Raw genomic sequence first — 23,649 nt, forward strand, 5'->3', positions numbered from 1 at the left:
ACAATTTAATCAATCTCCTCTTGGGAGGCACATTTCAGTACAAAGGTCAGTGTCCAAAATCATTACCTGTTTACAACATTCAGGTCAGTTTTAAGATAAAAGAGAGGCCTCAGGTAGAAATCTGTAAACCAAACCAGGTGTCTGACAGATATTTAACACAATCTGAGTATTGTTAGTGTTTATAAATATAGTTTTATAAGTAAGTGTCCTCTTTTTGAACATGTGGCCCTTCAAAGTAAAACACTGTCAACTCGTGACCCTCTTGTCAAAGGTCGTGTGTGTGAGTCACGAGCATGTCTGGAACAGGGTGTACCTGTGGCCACACCCACCAGGTGATCCACCATTCAACCTGCTGAGGGGGAAACACCTGCTGTGACATCACTCGTGTGGATTTGGACAGGGCTGCGGTATGTTTGGGAGTTTCCAGCCTCATCTAACATTTTTAAGGGTGGGCTCTTTAAGAGCAGAGCCTCTCTGATCTGCTGATCTGTCAGCAGGCGCGGAGCCGCCACCCTCCCTCCTTCCTCCTTCCTCCTCCTCCTCCTCCTCCTCCACCGCCGCCGCCGCTGCTGCGCCTCACAGGACCGACAGACACCCGGTGAACTGCGGGACTCACTCCCGATGCACCTGCAGCGTCCAGAGGATCATACATGGATCTTGGGTTCACTGTGGATGATAATCGATAAGTGAGGCTGAGATGATCCGGGCCCGTCGTCCCTCTCGTCCCGGGCTATGCAGGTGCAAAAGGTAACCAGCCGGAGCCGCCACGCTTCTCTGTCTCCGGGTCTCGTCACGCATGTTTTATGCACAGCCATGACATTTCGCAGCGCTGTGGGATGGACGACTTCTTGTGGCGCACGCCTTTAGTTTCCCTCATCGTGCTTCCCCCCCTGTGCGTGGCGGTGGTTGGGCCAGTTTGGTGTTAGGAGGAAGTGGCAGCAGCAGCTCTGATCAAGTAAGTGTGACAGCTCGCACTGGACACATGCACACGTTTCTGCACATGATTATCCACCCTAACGTGCAAACAGAAGACAAAAAGCCCTGCAGCAGATGCAGTAATCTCACTGTATGTCATTAAATGTGTTCACTGACCGGTGCAGGCTCTCGGTATGTCCGGAGAGAGCGAGCTGAGCCTGGGAGAGCTGCCCATGGAGAGCTGGATGTCTCACCTGCCATGTGCTCTGTGGGACACCCCCCTGTACCACCTGGCCATCCCGGGTACGACAGCACACTGCAGTGATGATGGGGATGGTTGTTAATGGAGTGTTATTAGTGGGAATATGTGGTTGGTGTGTGTGTGTTTCATTGAAGGGCAAGGCAAGTTTATTTGTAGAGCACAATGCAGACACAAGGCGACTCAGAGTGCTTTACAGGGACATTAAAAACAAGCAGGAAGACATCAAGACACAAAAACATTAAGACAAGTGAAGAAATAGGAAAGTAAGCTAAAAGAGAATAAGTTTAAAAGAGACCAGACTAGAAAATAAAAGTCACAGTGCAGATTTGTTTTCAGATCTAAAAGAGGTGAGGTCTGGATGGTTCATAACGTGGCAGCAGATCAGAAATTCAGTGTTGAAATCTAATCTTTGACAGTCAGGAAGCCAGCGTGAAGATCTGAGAGCTGGAGGGATGTGATCTTTTTTTGGTTCTCGTTTGGACTCGAGCAGCAGCGCTCTGAGTCAGCTGCAGCTGTCTGATGGATGTTTTTAGAGAGTCCTGTAAAGACACCGTCACAGCAGTCGAGTCTGCTCAAGATAAATGCAGGTTTTTTCCAAATCCTGCCGAGACATAAGTCCTTTTATCCTGGATGTATTCTCAAGGTGACAGCAGGCTGACTTTGTGATTGTCTTAGTGTGGCTGCTGAAATTCAGGTCTGAGTCCATGAAGCGAAAAAAACATTTGAATAACTCTGAGCGAGTCGGTCAGCTGGTCAAAGAAAGCAAATAAGCAAAACACAAACAAATCTCAGACGCAGATGGACTGCAGGTTCAGGCAACACAACCAAATACAGAAACGTGCTTTACATTCAGACAACAAGACAAAAACACAGACGTCAATTTTAAATACAACAAACTGCAGAAAAACACTTTAAATTCAAACAAATAAGGAAATGTGTTTTAATGTCCGACATACAAAAGTACAGATATTTTGTGGAAACAAAGCTCGAGTGCAGCAGTTGAAGGTTTATCACAAACACACATTCAAGAAAAAAAGAAAAACAACAATAACTAATTAAACAAACAAACTAAACAGGGAGTTTAGTTGAGGGTTATATTACAGTCAGACACTTGAAAATAAACAGCTTTGACAGATGTGGGTACTGCAGAGGGCGACTTATTGACTCTGTCCAGGTTCTTGGAGAGAGTCAGTAAACAGGAAGAGTTGTTGATAATCCTGAAATCCTTACCTCTACTCGGCCTGCCAATGTTTTCCCCGCAATAACTCTTTTTAGCCAATAAAAGACCTATTTCTACAAAAAACTGTTGTTTTGTTCTGATGTTGTGAGTAGCTGGGTGTGAGAGGTATTCGTACCTACAGGTTGCTCTGGATACACAAGAAATTGACTTTTTAAAACATATTTAAACAATTTCAACACAACCAAATATACAAATGTGCTTTTCAAAACATTCAGAAACATGCTGTACAAACAGAAAACATGGTTAATATTTCCAGTGCGTCTTGTTGTTTGCATTTGGTCCGTCTATTTGCATATGATCGCTTTAGTCCCAGAGTGTTGAGCTCTCTGGGCCTCCGTAGCTTTACATGACACAATCATCGTGCCAAGTGATGATGACGTTTATTATCTTTTCCCCTATCAGGCAGCCACAATGCAATAACCTACTGTCTGGACATGAATGACCGATCCCCTGTTGACCTCATGCAGCCAGACATGCTTCAGAAACTGGACAAATACATGAAACCTCTCATTCGACCTTTTGTGTACAAGTGGGCGGTGACCCAGGTAAGAAATCGCAGACACAAACCTGCCCGCTTGTCGTAACTCATAGCTCATGAGCTCACATGTCTTGCAGGAGTACACTATAAAGCAGCAGCTGGACTGTGGGGTGAGATACTGTGACCTGAGGATCGCACACAGGCCCAACGACAGCTCCACTGACCTGTACTTCTACCACGGTGTATACACCACGCTCACTGTGGAGGTGAAGTTAACTGCTCGCTGACACAAATGTACACGATGCTGTTTGCTCCGGTGAATTTTACGGCCCTCTATAGGCCGTTTGCATCTACAACAATAAAAATAACATGAAGGTAACCATAAAGAACAGGCTTTTAGCTGTTTCCGTGGCACTCAACATGTTCACGGGGCAGGTCAGCTGCAGAATGAGACTGAAAATCTTCTATGATTAATCAGAACGCTCATCGTTCTCCAGCTGAGATGCCAGATGGCGAGAAGAAGAAAAAAAAATCTCACCTATCCAGACGTGTTAGGCAGGTTGTTACAGACCGTCATCAGATTGTAGACCCTTGTGTGAATGCAAAAAAATCAACTCCTGCCAGATAACCGAGCCTGGAAATAAACCTCACGTGTGCCGCTAGCTGTGTTTAACGATTGAGTCCTGCTGCAGAGGCAGACCGAACGCTAACCTTGTGTTTTCCTGGCAGACCGTTCTGATGGAGATAAGAGAGTGGCTCGACGCTCATCCCAAAGAGGTGGTCATCCTCTCCTTCAGCCACTTCCTCTGCCTGAGCCAGGAGCTCCACATGCAGCTGCTCACGACCATACGCAACATATTCACCTCCAAACTCTGTCCCAAAACGGTACGGCTTCTCATGTGTTCGATTAAAGACCTAACGGATACGTCTGATTTTTTTCTGACGGGGTAATTAAGTCAAAGCTTGGAGAGACGAAGTGAAACCACAACGTCCAGGCTCTGATCCAGTTGTTAGACCGCAGAGATTACAACTAAAACGCTGAAAAACTTACTTTAGAGGATAATGTTGGTGACTTTATGGATTCGGATGAAACAAAGACACAATGACAAAAGGACTCACGCTTCGTTTTTTTCATGCTCAAAAAGAAAATGTTGTTTAATTTACTTAAGAACTGGAAGGTTTCAGGTTTTAATAGCAGCTGTTGTAGTTGGTGTCAGTTTGTCTTAACTCCCGGGAACAAGCTTCATTTTTAAAGAAAGACTGTTTTGCATTTTGGCACAGAAGCTATTTTTTTTTCTGCAAACGAGGAATAAGTTGAAAAGTTTCTTTATGTTTCAGCTTCATCATTGTGGTCTGGTTTGGTTTAGGCACAAAAACCACCTGGGTTAAGTTCAGGAGAAGACAATAGTTAGGCTCACAAACATGACTCAGAAATGTCCCGACATCTTGTCAAAAATATTCGACGGGTTCACGTTTACAAATGTTGAAATGCTGGACAGCGCTCTCGCTGACGTGTAGGTGAACTCCTATACATGTAATCTGAACATGGTCTGACGTGCATAGTAGAAATGTTGATATGATACATATGAAACATACAAATTTTAACATATTTCGCAGTTTGCAGAAATGTAAAATGCAAACATTTTGTTCTGGCGACAGGACTGTGTCATGACTCTGCTGAGAGATGAATTAACACGTTGCTGGTTTTGGTCTTTTTACAGTGTTTTACCCTTTAAATGATGTTAAAGGATGTTATTCTGTTGATTTCAGGAAGTGTTAACTCTTCGAAACCTGTGGGCCTTAGGCTGCTCAGTGATTGTGTCCTATGAACACAGTATTGCCGGCTGTCACAGCGACCTGTGGCCTCATATTCCTTACTGGTGGGCCAACAAATGCAAAGCTGAGGCTCTGATCGAGGCGTTTGAAGACAGGAAACAACACGGCAGACCAGGTAATCCGCCGCTGTCACCAAAACAGGAATGAAACTGATGATTTATTAACACCACTCGATCATAAAATGTCATGTGTTTACTTTGTGTGGCAGGAGGATTCTTCGTCACAGGAATCAATCTGACAGAGGACCTGAAATACATCTGCACACACCCGACAGAGTCGCTGAAGGACTTGGTGATGTCCACGTATCCCACGCTGCTGAGCTGGGTGAAGGAGCAGACCCCCGGCTCCAGAGTCGGCTCGCTCAACATCATCGCCGGGGACTTTATCACAGAGAGCCACTTTGTACCGACCGTCGTCAAACTGAATGAGAAACTACTGAAATGGTCCTCATGACTTTTTCACCGTGAATTTGCATTATTCTATTTAAAAAAACAACAAAAAAAAGTGAATCCCAGCATGAAATACACACAAGCTTGTTTTTTATAATAGTTACAGAAAAATACTCGAGTACTTGAATCATTCATCCTCATGTCGATGCACTTATCGGAGGCGGTGAAATGTACATTTCAGTCAGGAGGCTGCTTGAAAAAACAGACTTCCTGGTGTTTCGACCTGCACTTGTTTGTTTACATTCAGTTCACTATTTATGCAATGTACTGTATAAGTTGTCACGAGTCGGCGAGGTGGCCGGTTTTATGTTACGGTGACCAAAGCAATAACTATACGACTAATCTCACCTTAATGTAGGCATTTTAGATAAGTAAGCACAAGCAATGTATTCAACGAGCACATACTGTACGACTGTAATGTAGGTCACAGACTTTTATAACTATGACTATGTGGGCAGCGAGTAGCTAACCTGTATCACCTACAATATTAATCCATAGAGAATGTAGAGAAGACATGAAACTTATGCAAAACTGCATGGAAAAACTTATTTGCATGAACCCAACCTTGACTGTTCTACTTGTAATATTCTTTAGCCAACAGGTTCGGCCTTGTTTTCAGATGATGCTGCACCGCTGTGCCTGTGGAGATGAGCTTTTACAATAAACATGAGCATTTTTAAGCAAATCCGCACACTTTTCCTTCACTGATCGTGCAAATGTACGAATGCATGTTTTAAATGTTTCCTTCCCGAGATGCCTGCGCTGCAGCGACACACTATCCACACACCGAGGCATTTGTTTCGACCGTGGCCGTGGTGTCCGTGTCGTGTTCAGCCCCTGAAGGGCCACAGTGGGGGAAAAAAAGCTTTTGTGCTCCTTTTCAATGCTTTTACGTCACCTCACAATAGTTTCTATGACACCGTTTGTCTGAAACTCTGCTGTTCTCGGGTCCATTCAGTCCAAACGTTTCCACCATAATAGCCAGCGTGATGAGAAAGAGACAAATAATTCATGTGTAAATAAGACGGCATTAATGCTCATATCCAGATAATGGCTTCTACTGTTGGGCCAGGGCGTACAGCTGGACTTATTTACAGTGTAAGCAGGTTCCTACTAATGGTAGATGATGGTCATTGAATTATGCATTTAGTCCAGAGACTGTGACTGAGTCTGCCACTGGTGTGTTTAGACACTTTTAACATGTTGAATTGCTCATTTTTTTAAAAAACAAATTCAAACTGATGAGTTGAATTTGCATGTTTAACCTAAAGAGATCCTGAAATCTGCTTGCTTACAATTGTTTTCCTTATTCTGTGTTTAATGGTGCAATATGTCAGAACAATAGGGGGAAGCATATCACCACAATTACTGCTGACTGTAGCTACTGTTAGCTAGTAAGCTCAGTAATCAGTCCAGACTGGGAGTGAGGAGTGTTGGTGTTGGTGTCACAGCTAGCACAGGAGCTGTGGACCAGCATTGGACAGGGCTAGCTGGCTAGCATTGCTAACTTCAGGAGATATCTCTGCAGTATATAAGAAGACGTCAGAATTTCTTCACAATCTGTTGATAATTTTGGTCAATGTTTTCATGTTTTTAATTAAATTCTTTAGTTTTGCACTATTTGTAAGAAAAGTTGATTTTTCTCAGTCCCAGCTCATCAGAAACGGACTCGTTGGGATTGTAGGACGGGTCGGCTGCCGTCCCATAGCATCAGGACTGAGACTATAAAATCAACTTTTCTTACAAATGGCCCCATTGAATTTTTAATTTTTCAAATGAAATTAAAAGATTAAATTTAAAATAACAAAATTACTTATGTCTTCCAATCCTCAATCAAACAATTCATTTTAATTTCACTAGTTCCTGTTTGTCTCTTTCATTTAAAGGTGCTATTTGTAAGAAAAGTTGATTTTTGCGTCTCATTGGCAACTCGTCAAACAATGACGCTTTAGGATTATAAGATGGGCCCGCCACCATCCCAAAGCATAAAGCAACCAAGCAAAAATCGACTTTTCTTACAAATAGCACCTTTAAAGAGGCCTGTTTAATTAAAAGATGTGTAATGCCTATACATTTAATGAAGTCGCGCCCCATCTGTATTATCAGTTTGATTATTTTATCACATTACACCGGCATTAAATATATTATAATCATATTCAGGTTTAAAATGTTCCACTGATCGATGTGTTTCCTGTCGTATTCCTTCATTTCATTGGTCCGACACTTTAAAATGCACACTTTGTGTTTCGTCCACAGGCCGATGTGAAATCCACTCTATAATTTAAAGCCAATGTGCAACGTTAAAAATAAAACAGTTGTGTCACTGTTGTGTACAAATACAGTTTTTTTTCCATTGACGTAAACAGGATACTGAATCAGACACTGAAAATCTGTGGTTGTTGGAGCAACGCTGTCCCGTCACGTACAGGAGGACTGAACACTGCACTTGTGTAATCAGGGACTTTGTTCTGCTTCCTTGTTTCTTTCCCTCATTCTCAGTAGCTGCTGTTTCTCTGTGAGACGGGTGTTGATGAGGTTATAGATCTAACCCGTCTCACAAAGAAAGGTCGCCTTTGCTCGTGATGAAGGGAAGAATAAATAAACTTGACGTCGTCACTTTGACGTGACTCCTTTGCATCTTAAAATGGAAATCCAACAGAACAGTAATCAGTGTTACAGAGTGTTTGGTCGGTAACACGTCTCTCCGCCAAGACATTTTCTGGTATCCCTGCCCGCTTCATCCAATCAGGAGAGGGACCTCCAAAAAGAGGCGGTCAGGTCTAATGGATCACGTGCAGAGAGCAGGATCCTCCTGTCTGCTGCTTCGTCTCCATGTTCATGTCGTGACGTAGCGAGGAGGGTGGAGGATGCTAACTGCACAACAGACAGGACGTTTGCTGAAATGACGACACACTTGCAACAGCTTTAAGTAAAACAAAGCTGTTCTACAGCAGCTACACGTCACCAGAAATAGTCAAGTAAGAGGGATGATACTTTATATACTCTAATTTTCTGTTCCTGTAAATATTTCATTACATCCTTTCATGGTTAAATTTACTTTTAATTTACATAAATATCAAATAATCAGATGATGATATATCTCTACAGCCAGTAAATACAAGATATAGAGTTTGTAAAGCCCACTGAGGCGATGTGATTTGTGAAATAAAGTTGACTTTACTTAAATGGAAGGAAAGAAAGAGAAACATAAAATAAGGCAATAACAGAAAACAGATACCACAAAACCTTAAAAAACTTTAAAATCTCACAGTCAACACATTTTAGCCGAGATAATTGCAATGCTACATAAAAGGATAATATATATTTGAACAGCCCGTATAGTTTCATAAACACAATAACGCTTCATCAACTTGGTTAATTTACATATCAAACCGTTTACAGCAGTGTTGTGGTTTTACAAGCAACAGCTGTGTTTTCTGTAATGAACTGTTTTGAACTGTACTAGAGTATTTTCTTTAGCTTTTTGAATATTTTTTGAGTATTTTCTTTTCAGTTTTTTTGTATTTTTGTTTTGTTTTCTGAATTTTCTTTTTCTTTAGTTTTTTGAGTATTTTCTTTTTCGAATATTTTCTCTAGTTTTTGAGTAATTTCTTTAGTTTTTTGAATATTTTTTGTCTTGTTTTTTGAGTATTTTCTTTCTAATTGTTTGAATATTGTCCTTAGTTTTTTTAGTATTTTCTTTAGTTTTTTTAGTATTTTTATTTATTTTTTTCAGTATTTTCTGTATTTTTATTTATTTATTTTTTTCAGTATTTTCTGTATTTTTATTTATTTATTTTTTCAGTATTTTCTGTATTTTTATTTATTTATTTTGTCAGTATTTTCTGCAGGACTGTAGTTCAGAGTTATACGTGGATGTATTAGCCCCGCCCCCTTCCAAACGTCATGACAACAGAGCCGAAGTGATCTCGACATGACGACAACAATAAACAACAATAAAACATGTTCATTAAAGACTCTGGTATAAAAGTGGCCTCGTGCTTTAAACACTTTACCTCCACGTGAGCTGAAGCGCCACTGAAGACACGTACCTGTCTCTCACATCACAGAAGAATGAGGAACTCAGAGTTTCACGTCCCTCCTCCTTTTTTTTTTTTTTTTTGTTTGTTTTGTCGCTTGTGGTCGATGGTTTGGAGGAATGAGATAGAGGAAGGGGTCCGGATCGATCACATGATGACTCACCTCAACAGGCTCCTCAGGACTTCTTCGGCTCGGACCTGGTTGTAGAGTCTCCTGCAGGTCTGACTGAGACTGAGCGACATGGATCAGAACCAGGACTGGATGTCTGCTTTACCCGAGGAGCTGTGGGACATTCCTCTGAGCGACATGGCCATACCCGGTACAACACTCTGTCTGATAACATTTAACCAATAAGTTGTACATTTATAGTTAATTTCACTTCAGTTTATTGTTATTTCACTGTCAACAAACAATGATGCTTTAAAAACATTTAATTATGAGCTGTTTATTGTGAAGTTGTGTAAATGGACCTTAAATATTGTGATGCTCATCTATAAACATTATTAGGATGGTCAAATGTGGATGTTTATTAACCTTTACAGCTGCTTAATGAATAGTTGGAGCACAGTACAGCAAATACAGACATTGAAGTAGGACAGTCGTCCTGTAGACGTACTGTTAATGTGAATATTTGTTGTTTCTTCTCGTGGTGTTTGACTGTTTATGATCCCTGATGTTAATTATGCATCGCTTCTTCTTCTTCTTTTTATTTAATGTCTCCTCCATCTGCTTATTTATATACTTACTATACAATTTTATACACAGTCCCTTGTATTGTTTTACTTCATCAGTTAGCTGATCTACATTTACGAGAGGCCTGAGAACATGTTACACATATTAAAGTTCACACCCTGACCAGTCACTCTCACATCACACCACAGACTGTCTCGGTCTACAGGGTGGTGTACAGTAGTGGAAACCATTCGTTCCTGTTTTAGAGTTGGTATGAGCACTTTTAAAGCTTCAGTGTGTCCGTTCACTCCTGTCCATCCATCCAGGGAGCCACGATGCCATGAGTTACTGTCTGGACATAAACTCCCCCTTGGTCCGGTCTGAATCAGACTTTTTCCGGCTCCTGGACGGACTCTTCTATTGCTTCACCAGACCTGCCATTTTCAGATGGGCTACGACGCAGGTATGTTTGCTATAAAGGTATAAAATATACATGAAAACGTAGCTGATCAGACTGTAGGTGATGTGCCAACATGCTGTGAGGTCCTCTGACGTACGTACTGTTCACAGAAGTCACTTGGCAGCCCAACAGGATGTCTAGAGGTCCAGTAAGACGTGTTTTTCAGGGTGTGTAGTTGATCCGGTTGTGTCTCTGTGGCAGTCTCAGTGAGCCACGATGCATGCCCTGACAAATCTTGTTTATATAATTTTTTTATTGCACTGAAAACAGCTGCTGCCTACAGCAGCAGGAAACACGGTGATCATAATTATAGTGAACCAAAACAGTTTGGCTGTGCCAGAAAACCAAAACAGAGTTCCTCACCTTTTCCAGTAGACGATAAAGTCGTGTTTTCTGTTTTGTTGTTTTTACTGTTGTGATTTGCACCTCAGGGCCACCGTACTCATGGATTCATAGCGGTAAAATGATTTTGGGCCGCGTTTATAAATATAAAATCACACTTCCTTGCAGGACAAGAGCATCGAGGAGCAGCTGTCGATGGGGATTCGCTACTTCGACCTCCGCATCGCACACAAACCCAACGACTCATCCAGGGACCTGTACTTCACTCATGTCATATACACACATTTAACAGTTTTGGTGAGTATAATCATCTTAATTTAAAGTATTTCAGTTCAGGCTTTGATAGTATTGTGTTTGGTAAATGTCTTTCCTTTTACAGGAAACACTGTCGTCTGTTGCCACCTGGCTGGACTCTCACCCAAAGGAGATTGTTATCCTTGCTTGCAGCCATTTTGAGGGAATCGATGACAGACTCCATCAAGCCTTCATTTTCTCCCTGAAGAAGCTGTTCGGCTCAAAACTCTGCCCCCACACGGTTAGTTTTGTTCTTGTGCAGCTGATGTGTTGTGTTAAAACAGCTTACACAGCCTGACTCGTCCTCCACAGGAATCAGTCCTGACCTTGCGGAGTATGTGGGCATCTGGTTACCAGGTCGTCCTGTCCTACGACTCCCAGACTGCAGTGAGACATCAGGAGCTGTGGCCCGCCATCCCCTACTGGTGGGCCAACCAGCGCACAGCACAGGGAGTGATCAGTTACCTGGACTGGAACAAAGACCTGGGACGTCCAGGTGAGTTTCATTTACACTTTGGCACACGTCTTTTCTGGCTTTCAGGTGCGTTTCATGAACATACTGAGTTGTCTGTTTTGTTTTTTTTCCTCACAGAGGGCTTCTTTGTCTCCGGCCTGAACGTGACGGCCGACAGGTCTTACATCACCAAGAATCCAAAGCAATCCCTGCGGACGCTGACCTTCAGCAACTGGGAGTGTTTGAGGAAGTGGCTGGAGGAGCAGACACCTGGGTCGGACTCCGACAGCCTCAACATCATCGCAGGAGACTTTGTGGGTCCGCTCCCACTCTGCTCTCTGGTCATCGCACTGAACCAAAAACTCCTACGAAGGAACGCTGTTGGCTAAAAACCATCATGTTAGCTGTGATTTTACTCCACAGTGACTCATCTCAGAGTACCTACTGTATACCTCATGTCCCCTTTTCTATATTTCTGTACATTTTTGACTCGTTTCTTACTGAAAATAAATTATGTTTTGAAAAAATAACACAAATGTGACACAGTGTTTTCAATTTTAAATGTATTTATTCACAAGAATGTACATCATTCTTTTATAAAATCATACTTGCAAATATCTTAATAGACTTTATAAAAGTAAAAGTAACAGTCATCTTTTCAGACTCGCAGCATGAAGGATCTCTGCTATCTGCCTGCGAACAGCTTCTTGTAGCGTCCATAAGCAGCGATGCTGATGATGACCTTGACGACAGCCGAGCCTTCATCTGCATTCACCTGCACGTCCTGAACGGTGGCTTCCTTGTACAGCCAGCTGTGGGTGAAGAGGCACACTTACTATGGATGCTCTGTTACTCTGAACATAGAAACACAGCGAGAAAAGGAAACGCAGCTTTCACCTTAACTGAGGAGTGCTGAGGTCGACTTGGAGGTCTAAAATATGTTTTCCCGTAGAGTTCACGATCTCTTCTTCCACTGCTTTCCTCAGCTCACCGAGGCCTCGTCCTTCCAAGGCAGATATGGGCAGCGCGTGGGGCTCTGTGAACTGATAGCTGGGAGGGAAAACAGAAAATACTTTGACTTTTTTCATTTATAAAAGCTAAAACAAGTTCAGGCTCAACCTCCTTCACATAGCGCAGGAAAAATGGGTCAATAAAATGATGCGGGTCATAATAATACCCAGCCAGGAATGGCCATGCTTGCTTGCAATTTTTTTTTTTAATGCCGTTATCGTTTTGTTTTCCTTTTGACATCATATCGAGATAACAAACCTGTTTTCTCCAGGTGATGGCAATAAAAATAGTCAACATGGATCAACATCCTCTTTTTTCCTGCAATAACAAGTTAATTAAGCTAAAATAAAATAAGATAATCCTCCTTTAGTCCAACGATGGGGAAATCTGCATTGATGTGCAAGATGTGTTATCTCAAGATCTCAATGCTTCCATATAAAATCTATGAACACAGGATTTGTTTCTCTCACTCGTCAATGAGGTCAATCTTATTGTAGACTTCTATCATGGAGCTCAACAGCCTGTCAGGGATCTGCAGGTTCTTCAGGACATTCAGCACGTTCACCTTCTGGTTCACCGTCTCTGGATGACTGATGTCTCTGACGTGAACCAGCAGATCCTGGAGGTACGAGAAAGACGAACACCAAGTCAACAATTTCACTCCAAAGGAAGCTTTTACACCCTTGACGTCAGGTACGTACCGAGTATTTAATATCCTCTAGGGTGGCAGAGAAGGAGTCGATGAGCTGGTGAGGCAGCTGGGACAGGAAGCCGATGGTGTCCACGTACAGGACTGTCATGTGACTGGGCAACTGGCCGGCGTGGACGGTGACATCCAGGGTGGCGAAAAGCTGGTTTCTGGGTTCAAGACCACTGTCACCAGTCAGTGCTTTGATCAGAGTCGTTTTTCCTGGACAAATAAAAGAAGCGTGGTCAGCATCATCAAACTGAAGCCCTGAATACTGCACAATATCACAGCCGTGTGCGTTTCTCACCACAGTTTGTGTATCCCAGCACAGAGACGATGGGGAACTCCTTGTGTTTACGCTGAGATCGCAGCAGGTGCCTCTTTCTCCGCAGTTTCTCCAGCGCTGAGCTGATCTTCAACTCCCGCTCCTTCAGCAGCCTCTGCTGGACCTCCAGCAGGGTCTCACCTGTGAGGACCAATCACAAAGCTGAAGCTCCTCACTGACAAGCAGCTCATAACATCCAGGCAGACGGTGCAGGTGTTACCTGAGCCTCCGATGTATCTCGATCCTCCACCCTGCTGGTCGAAGTTTGCGATTTCATTTTTCAGACGAGATCTGGCACCATCAGGTGAAGACATTTATAAACATCAGAACATAATTGAGCTCAAATTAATAAAAGATTTTGGACATTTGAGAGGGTAAAGTCACCTTAACAAGGGGATCTCTGCCAGGGAGATCTGTAACTTGGCCTCTTTAGTCCTGGCGTTGCAGCGGAAGATGTGCAGGACCACTGAGTATCTGTCAAAGACTTTAAGCCCCCAGGCTTCCTCCAGCTCCCTCTGCATGGACGAAAATTAACCATAAGTGCACGAAAGCTTTCTGTAAGCAGCCAGGAAGCGCTTCTCGGATAAGCTCACCTCAGACAAAGGAGACAGACGCTCCACATTCACAAACACAGCAGTGATTCCTGCTGTTCGTCTTATTTTCTCTAAAGAAAAAGACATAAAAAGCACAAATGAGTCACATCCTCACTGATCCTGTACAGATTCACAAGTGTACACAGAATGAGTTATACCTGTAAGAGCTTGAAAGTTGCCTTTGCCAAATATCCTCTTCTTCTCTGGTGTCTTGGTGGACAGGATGATCTTGTCCACCACTCTCCAGTTGTCCAGAGTGTTCACAAGCCCCACCGCCTCAGCCATCATCAGCTCGGCTGTAGAGAAAGCAGTAAAAAACAATGAGTGACACACAAATCTCCCAGCATGCTCCACACACTCACACCTGAACCTGTCTGTTACCTGTGGTCAGGTGCTGCTTCCTGCTTCCCCACTTCACGTCAGGGTGGACGATGAACACCCTGTGCTGACCCTCTCCGATGCCTGCAGGAGCCTGCTGCTGGAACAGCTCCTCCACCTCCTTGTCATCAATGAAATCCTCCTCATCCTCCTCCTCCTCGTTAAATCCTGTGCTGAATTCATCCGTGTTCTTCAGCCTCGCTGCAGAGAGTGAAAGCGTCCTGACCTGCAGGAGGGACAGACCTCTCCCTGCAGCTGCACGCTGAGGCGTGTGGAGGAGGGTGGAGGTGGAGGTGGAGGAGGTCGGAGCTGCTCTCTGACAGCTCTGTGTGCGGGCTCGCTGCAGGAGAGGAAACCATGAATGGATCCTCCTCAGTGTGGTCATGTCGCCTCTCCTGCTGCTGTCATCGGGACTGCAGGAAACGAGCTTACAACAGAGCTAACTACTGAGACACACATGGGCACTGTTGTCTTCTTCTTCTTCTTCTTCTTCTTCTTCTTCTTCTTCTTCTTCTTCTCTCGTACTAAAGGCTCACAAGCCAACCTGGAGAGCGCATACTGCCACCTGCTGTAGCGAGAAGTATCGTTGGAGTTCTCTCTAAAATTATTTTCACAAAATATTAAAAGAAATATTTCGTAAATTAGCTGTTTTATACTGTAAAAGGCAGCGTGTTAGCTTCCTGATAGCCTCCGTGCTATGTTTTGAACCCGAACTGAAGTTTTACGACATTTTGCCCAGAGCGTTGCCTCCCAGGCAGCGTTTCCTTCCAGGTTGTGTATTAAAACACAGCTTGCTTCACTAACTAAAAGTTTAAAACAGTTAATGTGGTTAAATTGTCATGTTAACATTTGTGTTTGTTACGTAAATGGGAGTTTTTACTCAGTTTGGGAGGAAGAAGCTGCCTGTGAGACGACGCACAGGGAGAAAAAGTACCCATAACAACTTCTTCTATGTTAACGTCATTTCCTCCTTCATCGTTTTATTATTAATAAATCAACTTATGGCTGAAAATTAACAGTTAAATTACAACAAATTAGCACAAGGACCGTTATATGTCCTGTTATACAATATATATATTTAGTGTTTAGTATTTTTGTTTCAGCGTCGTCTCACAGGCTCAGTCTGCCCCCTGGTGGACTGCAGGGTCACTGCACCTTTAAAGGTCAGTGTCGTTTAAATTTTGACTTAATTTTTTAATAATTTTAAAGATACTATAATGTTGATAGTGCTACTTTAACTTTATTCTCCTTACAACATTTCCTGAAAAAGGTTTGCCATGTTAGACTCGAATGAAATACGTTGTTTTCATGCTTTGGTCCATTTAATGTGAGATTATTTTTGAGGTAACCTCATTTTCGTTTTTTATTTGAGTTTTATTAAATGTTTTTGTCTCATCTTATGTCGGAGTTTAAGTGAAGCAACAGCATGGATATAAAACAATTAGCTGCATCAGGTGTGTGATAAACTTTTAGGTGTATCCAATAAGAGCGTAGACTGTCTGGATTTATTGGAAACTATTTTTTGTTTGTTTATTTTTAATTTTATTTTTTATTATTGTTCTACAAATGTTTTCCCTTTTTATTTTTTAAAATTATGTGATGTGTATTAAACACAAAGTTCAATCAGAACTGAGAAGTAAATTAAATAAATAGTATGAAAAAAATAAAATAAAAATATTATTATTGACAATAATAATAAAAATAATAATTACAATAATAAGTAAAAAAAATAAAAACATAAAATGTGTAAACGGGTGACAAAGGGTGAGTGGTTTGATTAAAAGGTGGATATATATATTTAATTGTCTGTGTTCTTCGTAATTAAAATAAGGGGGACAGTGAGCATCATGTCTTGAAAATGAAATAAGATACCAAAGCATCTATTTTGTTCTATTGTCCTGTCAAAATGTCAATATGAAATAGCTTTAATAAAATGATTTGTATAAATAATGTTTTTCCCTTAAAACATTTGGATCCAACCTCTTTGTCTTGTATAAAGCTGCAACACATTGTTTCTATGGGCTACTGGAAAGTTGAGATTTTGTAATTTGGGCACAAAAAAACCCCTGATTTTAATCTACATCTTTAAAAGAAGTTTTCTATGTGATTAAATATCATCTTTAGATTCGATATTAAACTTGTGGTGATGAATTAATTGGCCTGTATGAACATAATTTTGCTTTTGGGGGGAACCAGGATGAAGTGATATTTACCATTCACCACACTTATGTCTTCATTCATTTGAAGTGTACTTGTGGCGTGTAGTCGACCGCCTGCGTCACAGCGTGTGGGTGTGTGTGACCTGAAAAGAAGTCCAACAGGTCGGACCAATCTCCAGAACATGTCTCCAAACAGGATGTGTGCTGATGGAAGCTGAGACGGATGATTTATTTTAACTTACTTCTGCTTAAAAACCTTCATATTCAGCACTAATCAACCACTAGTTTCACGTCAGGGGAGAGAAGTGTGTGAGGGAGAGAGCAGGTATGGCACAACAAGCCGCAACATGACTGGCGATGACTTCACTGAGGGTGAGGAAAGGTGTGCGTATGACTCGGAGTTGTTAAAGACACAGAGAAGAAGAAGACAGGGCAGCAGAGTTAGACCGGTATGTAAGTTAGTGATGGACCAGTCTTTGTTCTCCAGTTTACAGAGGATCATATTTTTGGATTGTTTTGGTGTCTTGCGTGCGCAAAGGTGTCCTCAGCGGGCGAGGCCGGTGGCGCTGTGGCGCACGGGACTGCTGCTCTGCTTCCTCACTTTCTGCGCCTGTCTGGGTGAGATGACTCCCTGTCTGGTCACGCATGATCCGCACTGAGATAACTATCTGTGCTGAAACTTAACTGCGCTCTTTCACTTCTGTCTCCACAGATGAAGAGTGCGTCCTCGGCGTGGTGGGACGGCCCGTCTCACTGCCCTGCTTGTACCCTCAGTTATTAACCTATGAGAACTTTTCCATTGAGTGGAGGGGAGATGAGGAAGTGGTGCTCAGATCAGTGTGGGAAAGGAACAAAAATGTGGAGGAGCTGAGCGTCAACAGCGCCACGCTGCCAGCTGATGCTGCACTGACCGGAAACTTCTCCCTGGAGCTGCCCACAGTCCAGCCCAACCAACACAGAACCACGTTCAGCCTGTTCATCATTTCAAGAGAGAACCAGAGTGCTGCGCTGTGCAGCGTGTGCCTCAGGATCGCAGGTCAGTGCCAAACACACAAGATCTCCTCCACACATGTATTAAAGGAGACATGCTCATTTTCAGGTTCATCATTTTATAGTAGAAAAGGTTTAAATGCTTTAGTGCTCAAAAACACATCAGTTTTCTCTACTGCAGCTCTGTATTCTCCCTCTGTCTGAAATGCTCCTGTCTCTTTAAGACCACCCCCCTTCTGAATACCCAGTCTCCTCTGATTGGTCAGCTCACACACGCCTGAGCCAGCACCACCAACACTAACGGAGCAACTGTGCTTAACTTGCCAAACTAGCTGCTAGGCACAAATTAGGCAAATATGTGAGATGGTGAGGTGTGATGGCACAAAGCCACGGGGCAGGACTGCTGACGAGGCGTTTCGGGAGCAGTGTTTTCTGTGGGAGAGAGGAGCTCTGTCGTTTGGACTTGGACCTTTTAAACTTTCAAGATCTTTACACACTGTAGGAAGGGGGACACAAACAAAAAAACATTGTAGGTCGACCTAATGTCTTGTCTTTGTCGGCTGTCTGCAGCCAGCTTCATCTCACCGCTGCTCCAGAGAGAACAAGGAGCAGACGGAGAAGAGACGTCCTTCCTCTGTCACTCCAGCGGTGGTTTTCCTGAACCTGCAGTTAGCTGGCTCATCAACTTCGCCCAGGATCCCCCGGAAGGCGCCGTCCGGACCCAGGCGACATTACTCCCAGACTCCTATCTGTACAACATCACCAGCCTCCTGAAGGCCAACATTTCCACAGAGTCCGCCGTGTCGTGCATCGTAGAGAACCTGACCCTGAACCAAACCTCGACTTCAACGAGCTGTGAGTGTTCGATCATTCAGTCGTTAGGGCCTCAAACACAACAGTTGGTCGCCTCTTCTTCACTAATCTCTGGTTCTTGTTGGTGCTAAGATGGAGTGAAGGGCAGCCCGGTGGTGGTTCGAGCATCAGACGCCTTGTGGATGTTCAGCACAGGTCTCTGTGCAGTGGTCGGGCTCATGGTGGTCGCTGGAGTCGCCTACCAGATTCACCTGGACAGAGTCAGTAAGAGGAAGAAGCTTGAATTTCAAAGCCTGAATGCTGACAGAGGTAAGCACCCACCGCTGGTGACACATCGTCACCGGTGTCCCTGTTGGATTCAGTTCAAAATACTTTATTTAAGCCATAACATTTACAGCCGCTCTGATGTTTGTTATGATCTGCACACACCCTCATTATCCCCTCCCCCGTTGGACAGCGACAGACTCTCGTTCAGCAACTAACCCAGTACGAAGGTCAATGCAAACACCCTGAGCTGAGATTTATTAAAAATAGTCCTGAGAGGGTTTCCTCAATTTACTTGGGACCCCTGGAGGGGCCTTGACCCTCAGTACAGACACCGCTACCTTTAGTTTGTGCCGGACTTAACCAGTGTTTTTAGGAGGGAGTGTTATGGATATTTATGTGGATAACTATACTCAATATAAAACTGTTTCCGAAAGGTTCAGCCAATCAGAGTAGTGCTCATGAATAATATTCATGACCTCAACTAACCTGTTTTTAATCACATGGCTGTTACTCAGTGGCTATGCAGACTTAATTTTGGGAGAAATTAAACGAAGAAATGTTTCCTAAACATCCAACTTTCTTAATTTTGGACAAGTATTCATGTATTATGTGCTTTTTGACGCCTGCTGAACTCTTATTGAAATCACTGTTTGCTGTCATCAGGATACAAAAGGAGACGACAGTACAAGGAGGAGAGCGAGACGATGAAGCCAAAGGAGACTGATGTGTGAAAATCTGAGTCGACGAATTAACACTTTCACTGACCTCAGACGACAGAGGACTGATCTGTAAATATGCATTTGTTGGGACCACTTGGGTTTTTAAATGGACGCTGTAAGTTAACAAAGGCTCTCACCTCTTCATGTTCTGTCAAGTTTACTGGACTTTGTGTTTCTCACAGGGAGGAGTTGTTTCAAGCTTTAATAAACATGTACAAACATTCACAGAGCTGTTTTATTTCATTTTCTTTCAGATCTGTTAACTGTTTCCACCACAATAGTGATGATCATGATACTTTCTACATTTGAATCATCTCAAGCCACATTCAGTACAATCTTCAAGAAATGCCAAAGATTCAATTCAATATGAAACTGATTAGATGTAGATTGTCACATTAGAGAAGCTCGAACCAGAAAATGTTTATTTTTACTTCAAAAATGATGTAAAAAATCAACTGCTTACCAAAATGTTAATCAATTCTCTACTGATCAACGACTCATTTTAAGCAGCAGACGTTACAAACAAACAAATCACAGTCCCTTCCTCAGGAGGTGAGCGGCGTTGTGTTGCCCAAACAATGTTGGCATCAGTGAATTTACGACCACTCAAGCTGAATCTCTGTTTTCCATAATTAAAACAATTAAGTCCTGTGCTTCAGGGAGACTGTGTTGCACAGTTAGTGTCGGTGTCCCTCACACCTTCTCTCTCGAGGTCGCAGCGTTCAGCTCGATCCTTCCCTCACAGTTGTTACCGTGTAGACGTCGTCCCGACGCTGAGCTGTGATCGGGATCTGCTGCCGGATGTCGGCTAAATACTGCAGGTCTGGGAGCGGGTCACATGTGGATACAGAGAGGTTTAGCACAGACTCAACACGTAGAGAGAAGACATCGCCTCTTTATCAATACTGTCCGCAGAAACAAGCAAACCGCTCTTCTCACTCACCGATATCAGCGTAAATAACGGCCTCCTCTGCTCCGGCCTTTGAGATCACTTCTCCCCTGTAACCACAGATTGTAACAATCACAGGTCTGCAACATTTAACACCTACAAACACTCAGACAGCACAAGATGTAGTTGGTCAATATTCGAGAAAACATCTTTTCTTCCATCTTTCCCATCAAACTCCCCGTCTCTTCCCTCTTAGTAACTTCAAAATGGACCCACATGCACCCGTACTCCTGTCAAACATGAAGATAAAACAATTGAACTAGAAGAACCTGGACTTAAACATAGAGCATGTATCATGTACCATGGGCTGACAACAGTGCTGTGACCCCAGGCGACGTATGAAGCGGTTTCATCTCTGGCAGGAGATGCTGTGGCTACGTACACTTGGTTATCGAGCGCCCTGCGAAGGAGACAACCACATGGAGTATCACGTTATCTCAAGGTTCACTCTAATGACTATTTTTCAGTAGGAAAAATGTTTTTCGGACTCTCAGTCTCACCTCCCCCTCTGCAGGAGCTCCCAGTGGGCTGGACCAGTCGTCATGTTGAAGGCTCCGGGGTAGACCAGCAGCTGACAGCCTGAAGACAACAGGACACTCCGATCAGCTGTCCTGCACGCCATTAAAAACCATGGATGTCATCTGCACAGGCTCACCAGACACTTACCTCTCCTGCTGTAGAGCTGTGCGAGCTCGGCAAACCTCATGTCGTAGCAGATCCCCACACCCACTTTACAGAACGCTGTGGGAGGAAATTACAGAGGAGACACATTACAATGATCGTTCGGTCCAGCTGCAGGGAAGACGACAGGAGTCGGGGGACGTCGCTTACGTGTTTCGAACACTGACAAACTGTTGCCTGGGCTCAGCGTCTCAGACTCCTGGAAGCGGATTTTCCCGGGAACGTCGATGTCAAAGAGGTGAATCTTGAAAGGTGAAGAGAAACACTTTGAGGTGGCGAATATGAGGTCATTAAGTAGTTTAAACAAATATTTGTAGATGCTTCAGGAGGAAGTATTTTGGATATTATCTTACATTCGTACCTTCCTGTGTTTAAGAATCATCTCTCCATCAGGCCCGAACACTGTACAGCTGTTATACAACTTCCCACCATCCTCTTCAGGGATGGATCCTGAGAAAAAGTCACATTGTTGAGCTTCAGTATGATTTAACTGTTATTTTTCTTGACTGTAATTCACAAACGTTTTAATTAGCACCAGGTTAATCTAACCATCTGACAGATAGGAACCAATGGCAACAAGCCTTTCAAGTTCAGTACACTTCCTACAGTCTTACTGTGTGTGTCCTTCAGTTGTGTCATTCAGTGGCTAAGATGCATTGTGGGTAATGTAGGCACCAGGTTTTGAATAAGAAGATAAATGCATAGAATAAAAAAGTTGATATTTCTGGTTGTGCTGTATCTATTTTGATCATTTGTTTTGAAAAGGTCCATAATGAATCCAACAGTGTAATAGGAGTGTAACGCTCGACCAGTGGACTCCTTATCAAAACCTGGCGCCTACATTACCCACAATGCAACGTAGCCACTGAGTGACTTCACTTAAGGCAATTTATCAGATTACATGCAGCTTCCTCTGGAGCCACAAAAGGCTTTATACTACAGCCATAAGGGATCCCCTACCTCCCACTAGATACACCTTATTCTCCTTCGCTGCCTCTGACAGCACCTGAGTCGACTCTCCTGGGATTCGCTCAGCGTACGAAGCGAAGAAGCCGGTTCCATACGGAGAATTGAAGCATTCCTGTATCAATGACAACACCAAGATATTTTTTTCCTTTTCAAATTTCCGCTTACTGTTTCGTACAAGAGAGTTTGGTGCACTGCAACAGGAAATAGACAAAACGCTAGCAAACGCAGAAAACGTTAAGACTGTTGGATGGCAGCCTCGGTGCGGCGCTCTCTGATTCTGACACATTAATCATTACGGCGACAACACAGACGTCACATTGAGAAAAAAATGCAGCAGTTAAGTAAAAAAACAAGCAAACTAAGATACACATTCACCGGTTTGACGACACTGTGGACACACTCCACTGGCGATAAGTAAAAGGTTAACGTTAGGTGCACAACAAGGACCTTATAATAACACCTGGACAACAGCCATGGAGGCGAAGTCCCATTCATTTCTATGAAAGCTGCTCAGTGGCGCATGAAGCCAAAATGACTCGACTGTCTTCAGCATAGCTTCGGCATTGTGGGGCCCACGGAGACTTCTGCAGACCGAGCCGGCTAACTTCCAATTTAACTTCTCTTCTAGACTTTCCAAATGTTTTTGGACCGAATGGCTCAAATTATGACAGTGAATCGAGTCATTTCGTGGGGTTGTGACGCTAAAGTCTTTCTGGGCCCCAGTGCATCACGTGACGATGTGATAACACGGTTTGGCGCTCTTCCTGGGTTAGGCTGGTGTATAACCTGCAGCTCTGATGATACAGGAAACACAATATTAAGTAAAACTAAAATGTTAAAGGTTAGGTTGTAAGAATTGTTTTTGTTTGTTTGTTTGTCAAACATTGACTAAAATTATCAACATAAAGTAAAAAAAAGTTTTTATGTTATGTCAGAGATGTCTACATTTTGTGTTAGCATGCTAAATCAGTTAGCCTCTGCCCATCGTTTCTCGTGCCTCTGCCCATCGTTTCTCGTAACGCCACGCTAGCTGCACGGCTAACAGAGCTAACTAGCTAATGGCAGCTCCATTAGCAGTTGCTCTGGTGAAATGCTGCCCCCTATTTGTTTGGAGTATGAATTCATGAAGTTGCCAATTCTTACATAGTTAACCTTTAAAACTAAAAACAGCAGAGTTAGCTACTTCTTGAAGCGGGAGTTGTGACCGGTGGAAAAAGGGGGAAGAGGCTGTAAAATCAGCGGGACAACCGGCCCCAGCCTCCCCACAACAGAGCCCCTCCTCACCGGCAGCAGCACCACCTTGCTGCCCTGTCCCGCAGCCTCCTTCACCAGCCTCCGGGCTCTGCTCAGGTTGTCCGCCTTGACGCCGGTCACCTGCAGCTGGATCACAGCCAGACGAAACTCTGAGAGGACAAGAGACAACTTATAACTGAGCAGTGTCAACACAGACTGCAGCCGATGATATTACACTTTAAATGTATTCAGTTGCACGCTAATTAGCTTAAACTTCAGAATAAACAACAGACAGCTTTGTACTTACTGGACATCGCTTTAGCTAAAGCTGACATGTATGCAGAGCAGCCCTGTTTGGTTTTAACAGTCCAGAGACATGGACAGCAGAGTCCAGAGCAGACAGACAAGACAGGGCATGTGATTCCGGTAAG

At 43.3% G+C, this 23,649-nt stretch overlaps 5 protein-coding genes across 5 annotated transcripts; 3 read left to right on the plus strand and 2 right to left on the minus strand.

Moving 5' to 3' along the window:
• The first annotated feature begins 199 nt into the window (after positions 1-199).
• plcxd1.1 (phosphatidylinositol-specific phospholipase C, X domain containing 1, tandem duplicate 1) lies at positions 200-5,867 on the plus strand. The gene is made up of 7 exons (XM_084354048.1): positions 200-955; positions 1,101-1,218; positions 2,820-2,962; positions 3,033-3,161; positions 3,625-3,780; positions 4,666-4,846; positions 4,940-5,867. The coding sequence occupies exons 2-7, from the start codon at positions 1,110-1,112 to the stop codon at positions 5,182-5,184; spliced, it is 963 nt and encodes a 320-aa protein (XP_084210174.1). The 5' UTR covers positions 200-955; positions 1,101-1,109; the 3' UTR covers positions 5,185-5,867.
• A 3,291-nt stretch (positions 5,868-9,158) lies between these two features.
• On the plus strand, positions 9,159-11,958 carry plcxd1.2 (phospholipase C, X domain containing 1, tandem duplicate 2). Its single transcript, XM_084354452.1, has 6 exons — positions 9,159-9,540; positions 10,220-10,356; positions 10,864-10,992; positions 11,075-11,230; positions 11,302-11,485; positions 11,582-11,958. The coding sequence occupies exons 1-6, from the start codon at positions 9,462-9,464 to the stop codon at positions 11,830-11,832; spliced, it is 936 nt and encodes a 311-aa protein (XP_084210578.1). The 5' UTR covers positions 9,159-9,461; the 3' UTR covers positions 11,833-11,958.
• A 33-nt stretch (positions 11,959-11,991) lies between these two features.
• Positions 11,992-15,113, minus strand: gtpbp6 (GTP binding protein 6 (putative)). The gene is made up of 10 exons (XM_084354443.1): positions 14,442-15,113; positions 14,219-14,356; positions 14,061-14,131; positions 13,852-13,982; positions 13,688-13,758; positions 13,450-13,608; positions 13,156-13,364; positions 12,925-13,073; positions 12,341-12,493; positions 11,992-12,255 (listed from the first exon to the last, which is right to left on the minus strand). Exons 1-10 carry the CDS (start codon positions 14,821-14,823, stop codon positions 12,129-12,131), a joined length of 1,590 nt encoding a protein of 529 aa, XP_084210569.1. The 5' UTR covers positions 14,824-15,113; the 3' UTR covers positions 11,992-12,128.
• A 1,676-nt stretch (positions 15,114-16,789) lies between these two features.
• Positions 16,790-19,611, plus strand: LOC311258924 (ICOS ligand-like). The gene is made up of 5 exons (XM_084355631.1): positions 16,790-17,215; positions 17,310-17,633; positions 18,158-18,442; positions 18,533-18,709; positions 19,331-19,611. Exons 1-5 carry the CDS (start codon positions 16,945-16,947, stop codon positions 19,396-19,398), a joined length of 1,125 nt encoding a protein of 374 aa, XP_084211757.1. The 5' UTR covers positions 16,790-16,944; the 3' UTR covers positions 19,399-19,611.
• nit2 (nitrilase family, member 2) lies at positions 19,608-23,649 on the minus strand. The gene is made up of 10 exons (XM_084355632.1): positions 23,526-23,649; positions 23,270-23,388; positions 21,977-22,097; positions 21,378-21,466; positions 21,167-21,260; positions 21,002-21,076; positions 20,836-20,914; positions 20,637-20,735; positions 20,330-20,385; positions 19,608-20,209 (listed from the first exon to the last, which is right to left on the minus strand). The coding sequence occupies exons 1-10, from the start codon at positions 23,551-23,553 to the stop codon at positions 20,109-20,111; spliced, it is 861 nt and encodes a 286-aa protein (XP_084211758.1). The 5' UTR covers positions 23,554-23,649; the 3' UTR covers positions 19,608-20,108.

The sequence above is a fragment of the Pagrus pagrus genome (assembly GCF_965226575.1).
Source record: "Pagrus pagrus genome assembly, chromosome: 6".
In the NCBI taxonomy this organism is placed as follows: Eukaryota; Metazoa; Chordata; class Actinopteri; order Spariformes; family Sparidae; genus Pagrus; species Pagrus pagrus.

Bases quoted from the DNA above. Each gene is read 5' to 3' on its own strand.
- plcxd1.1 (XM_084354048.1), top strand. From the start codon at position 1,110: ATGTCCGGAGAGAGCGAGCTGAGCCTGGGAGAGCTGCCCATGGAGAGC. The intron at 1,219-2,819 runs GTACGACAGCAC...TTCCCCTATCAG, and splicing joins GTACCACCTGGCCATCCCGG to GCAGCCACAATGCAATAACC. The intron at 4,847-4,939 runs GTAATCCGCCGC...TTTGTGTGGCAG, and splicing joins GAAACAACACGGCAGACCAG to GAGGATTCTTCGTCACAGGA.
- nit2 (XM_084355632.1), bottom strand. From the start codon at position 23,553: ATGTCAGCTTTAGCTAAAGCGATGTCCA. The intron at 21,467-21,976 runs GTAGGGGATCCC...ACTTTTTCTCAG, and splicing joins TAAGGTGTATCTAGTGGGAG to GATCCATCCCTGAAGAGGAT. The intron at 20,915-21,001 runs GTAAGTGTCTGG...TGTTGTCTTCAG, and splicing joins ACAGCTCTACAGCAGGAGAG to GCTGTCAGCTGCTGGTCTAC.
- LOC311258924 (XM_084355631.1), top strand. From the start codon at position 16,945: ATGACTGGCGATGACTTCACTGAGGGTGAGGAAAGGTGTGCGTATGAC. The intron at 17,634-18,157 runs GTCAGTGCCAAA...GGCTGTCTGCAG, and splicing joins CGTGTGCCTCAGGATCGCAG to CCAGCTTCATCTCACCGCTG. The intron at 18,710-19,330 runs GTAAGCACCCAC...TGCTGTCATCAG, and splicing joins AAGCCTGAATGCTGACAGAG to GATACAAAAGGAGACGACAG.
- plcxd1.2 (XM_084354452.1), top strand. From the start codon at position 9,462: ATGGATCAGAACCAGGACTGGATGTCTGCTTTACCCGAGGAGCTGTGG. The intron at 9,541-10,219 runs GTACAACACTCT...CCATCCATCCAG, and splicing joins GAGCGACATGGCCATACCCG to GGAGCCACGATGCCATGAGT. The intron at 11,231-11,301 runs GTTAGTTTTGTT...CGTCCTCCACAG, and splicing joins CAAAACTCTGCCCCCACACG to GAATCAGTCCTGACCTTGCG.
- gtpbp6 (XM_084354443.1), bottom strand. From the start codon at position 14,823: ATGACCACACTGAGGAGGATCCATTCATGGTTTCCTCTCCTGCAGCGA. The intron at 14,357-14,441 runs GTAACAGACAGG...CTTTCTCTACAG, and splicing joins GAAGCAGCACCTGACCACAG to CCGAGCTGATGATGGCTGAG. The intron at 13,983-14,060 runs GTGAGCTTATCC...TCGTCCATGCAG, and splicing joins GTCTGTCTCCTTTGTCTGAG to AGGGAGCTGGAGGAAGCCTG.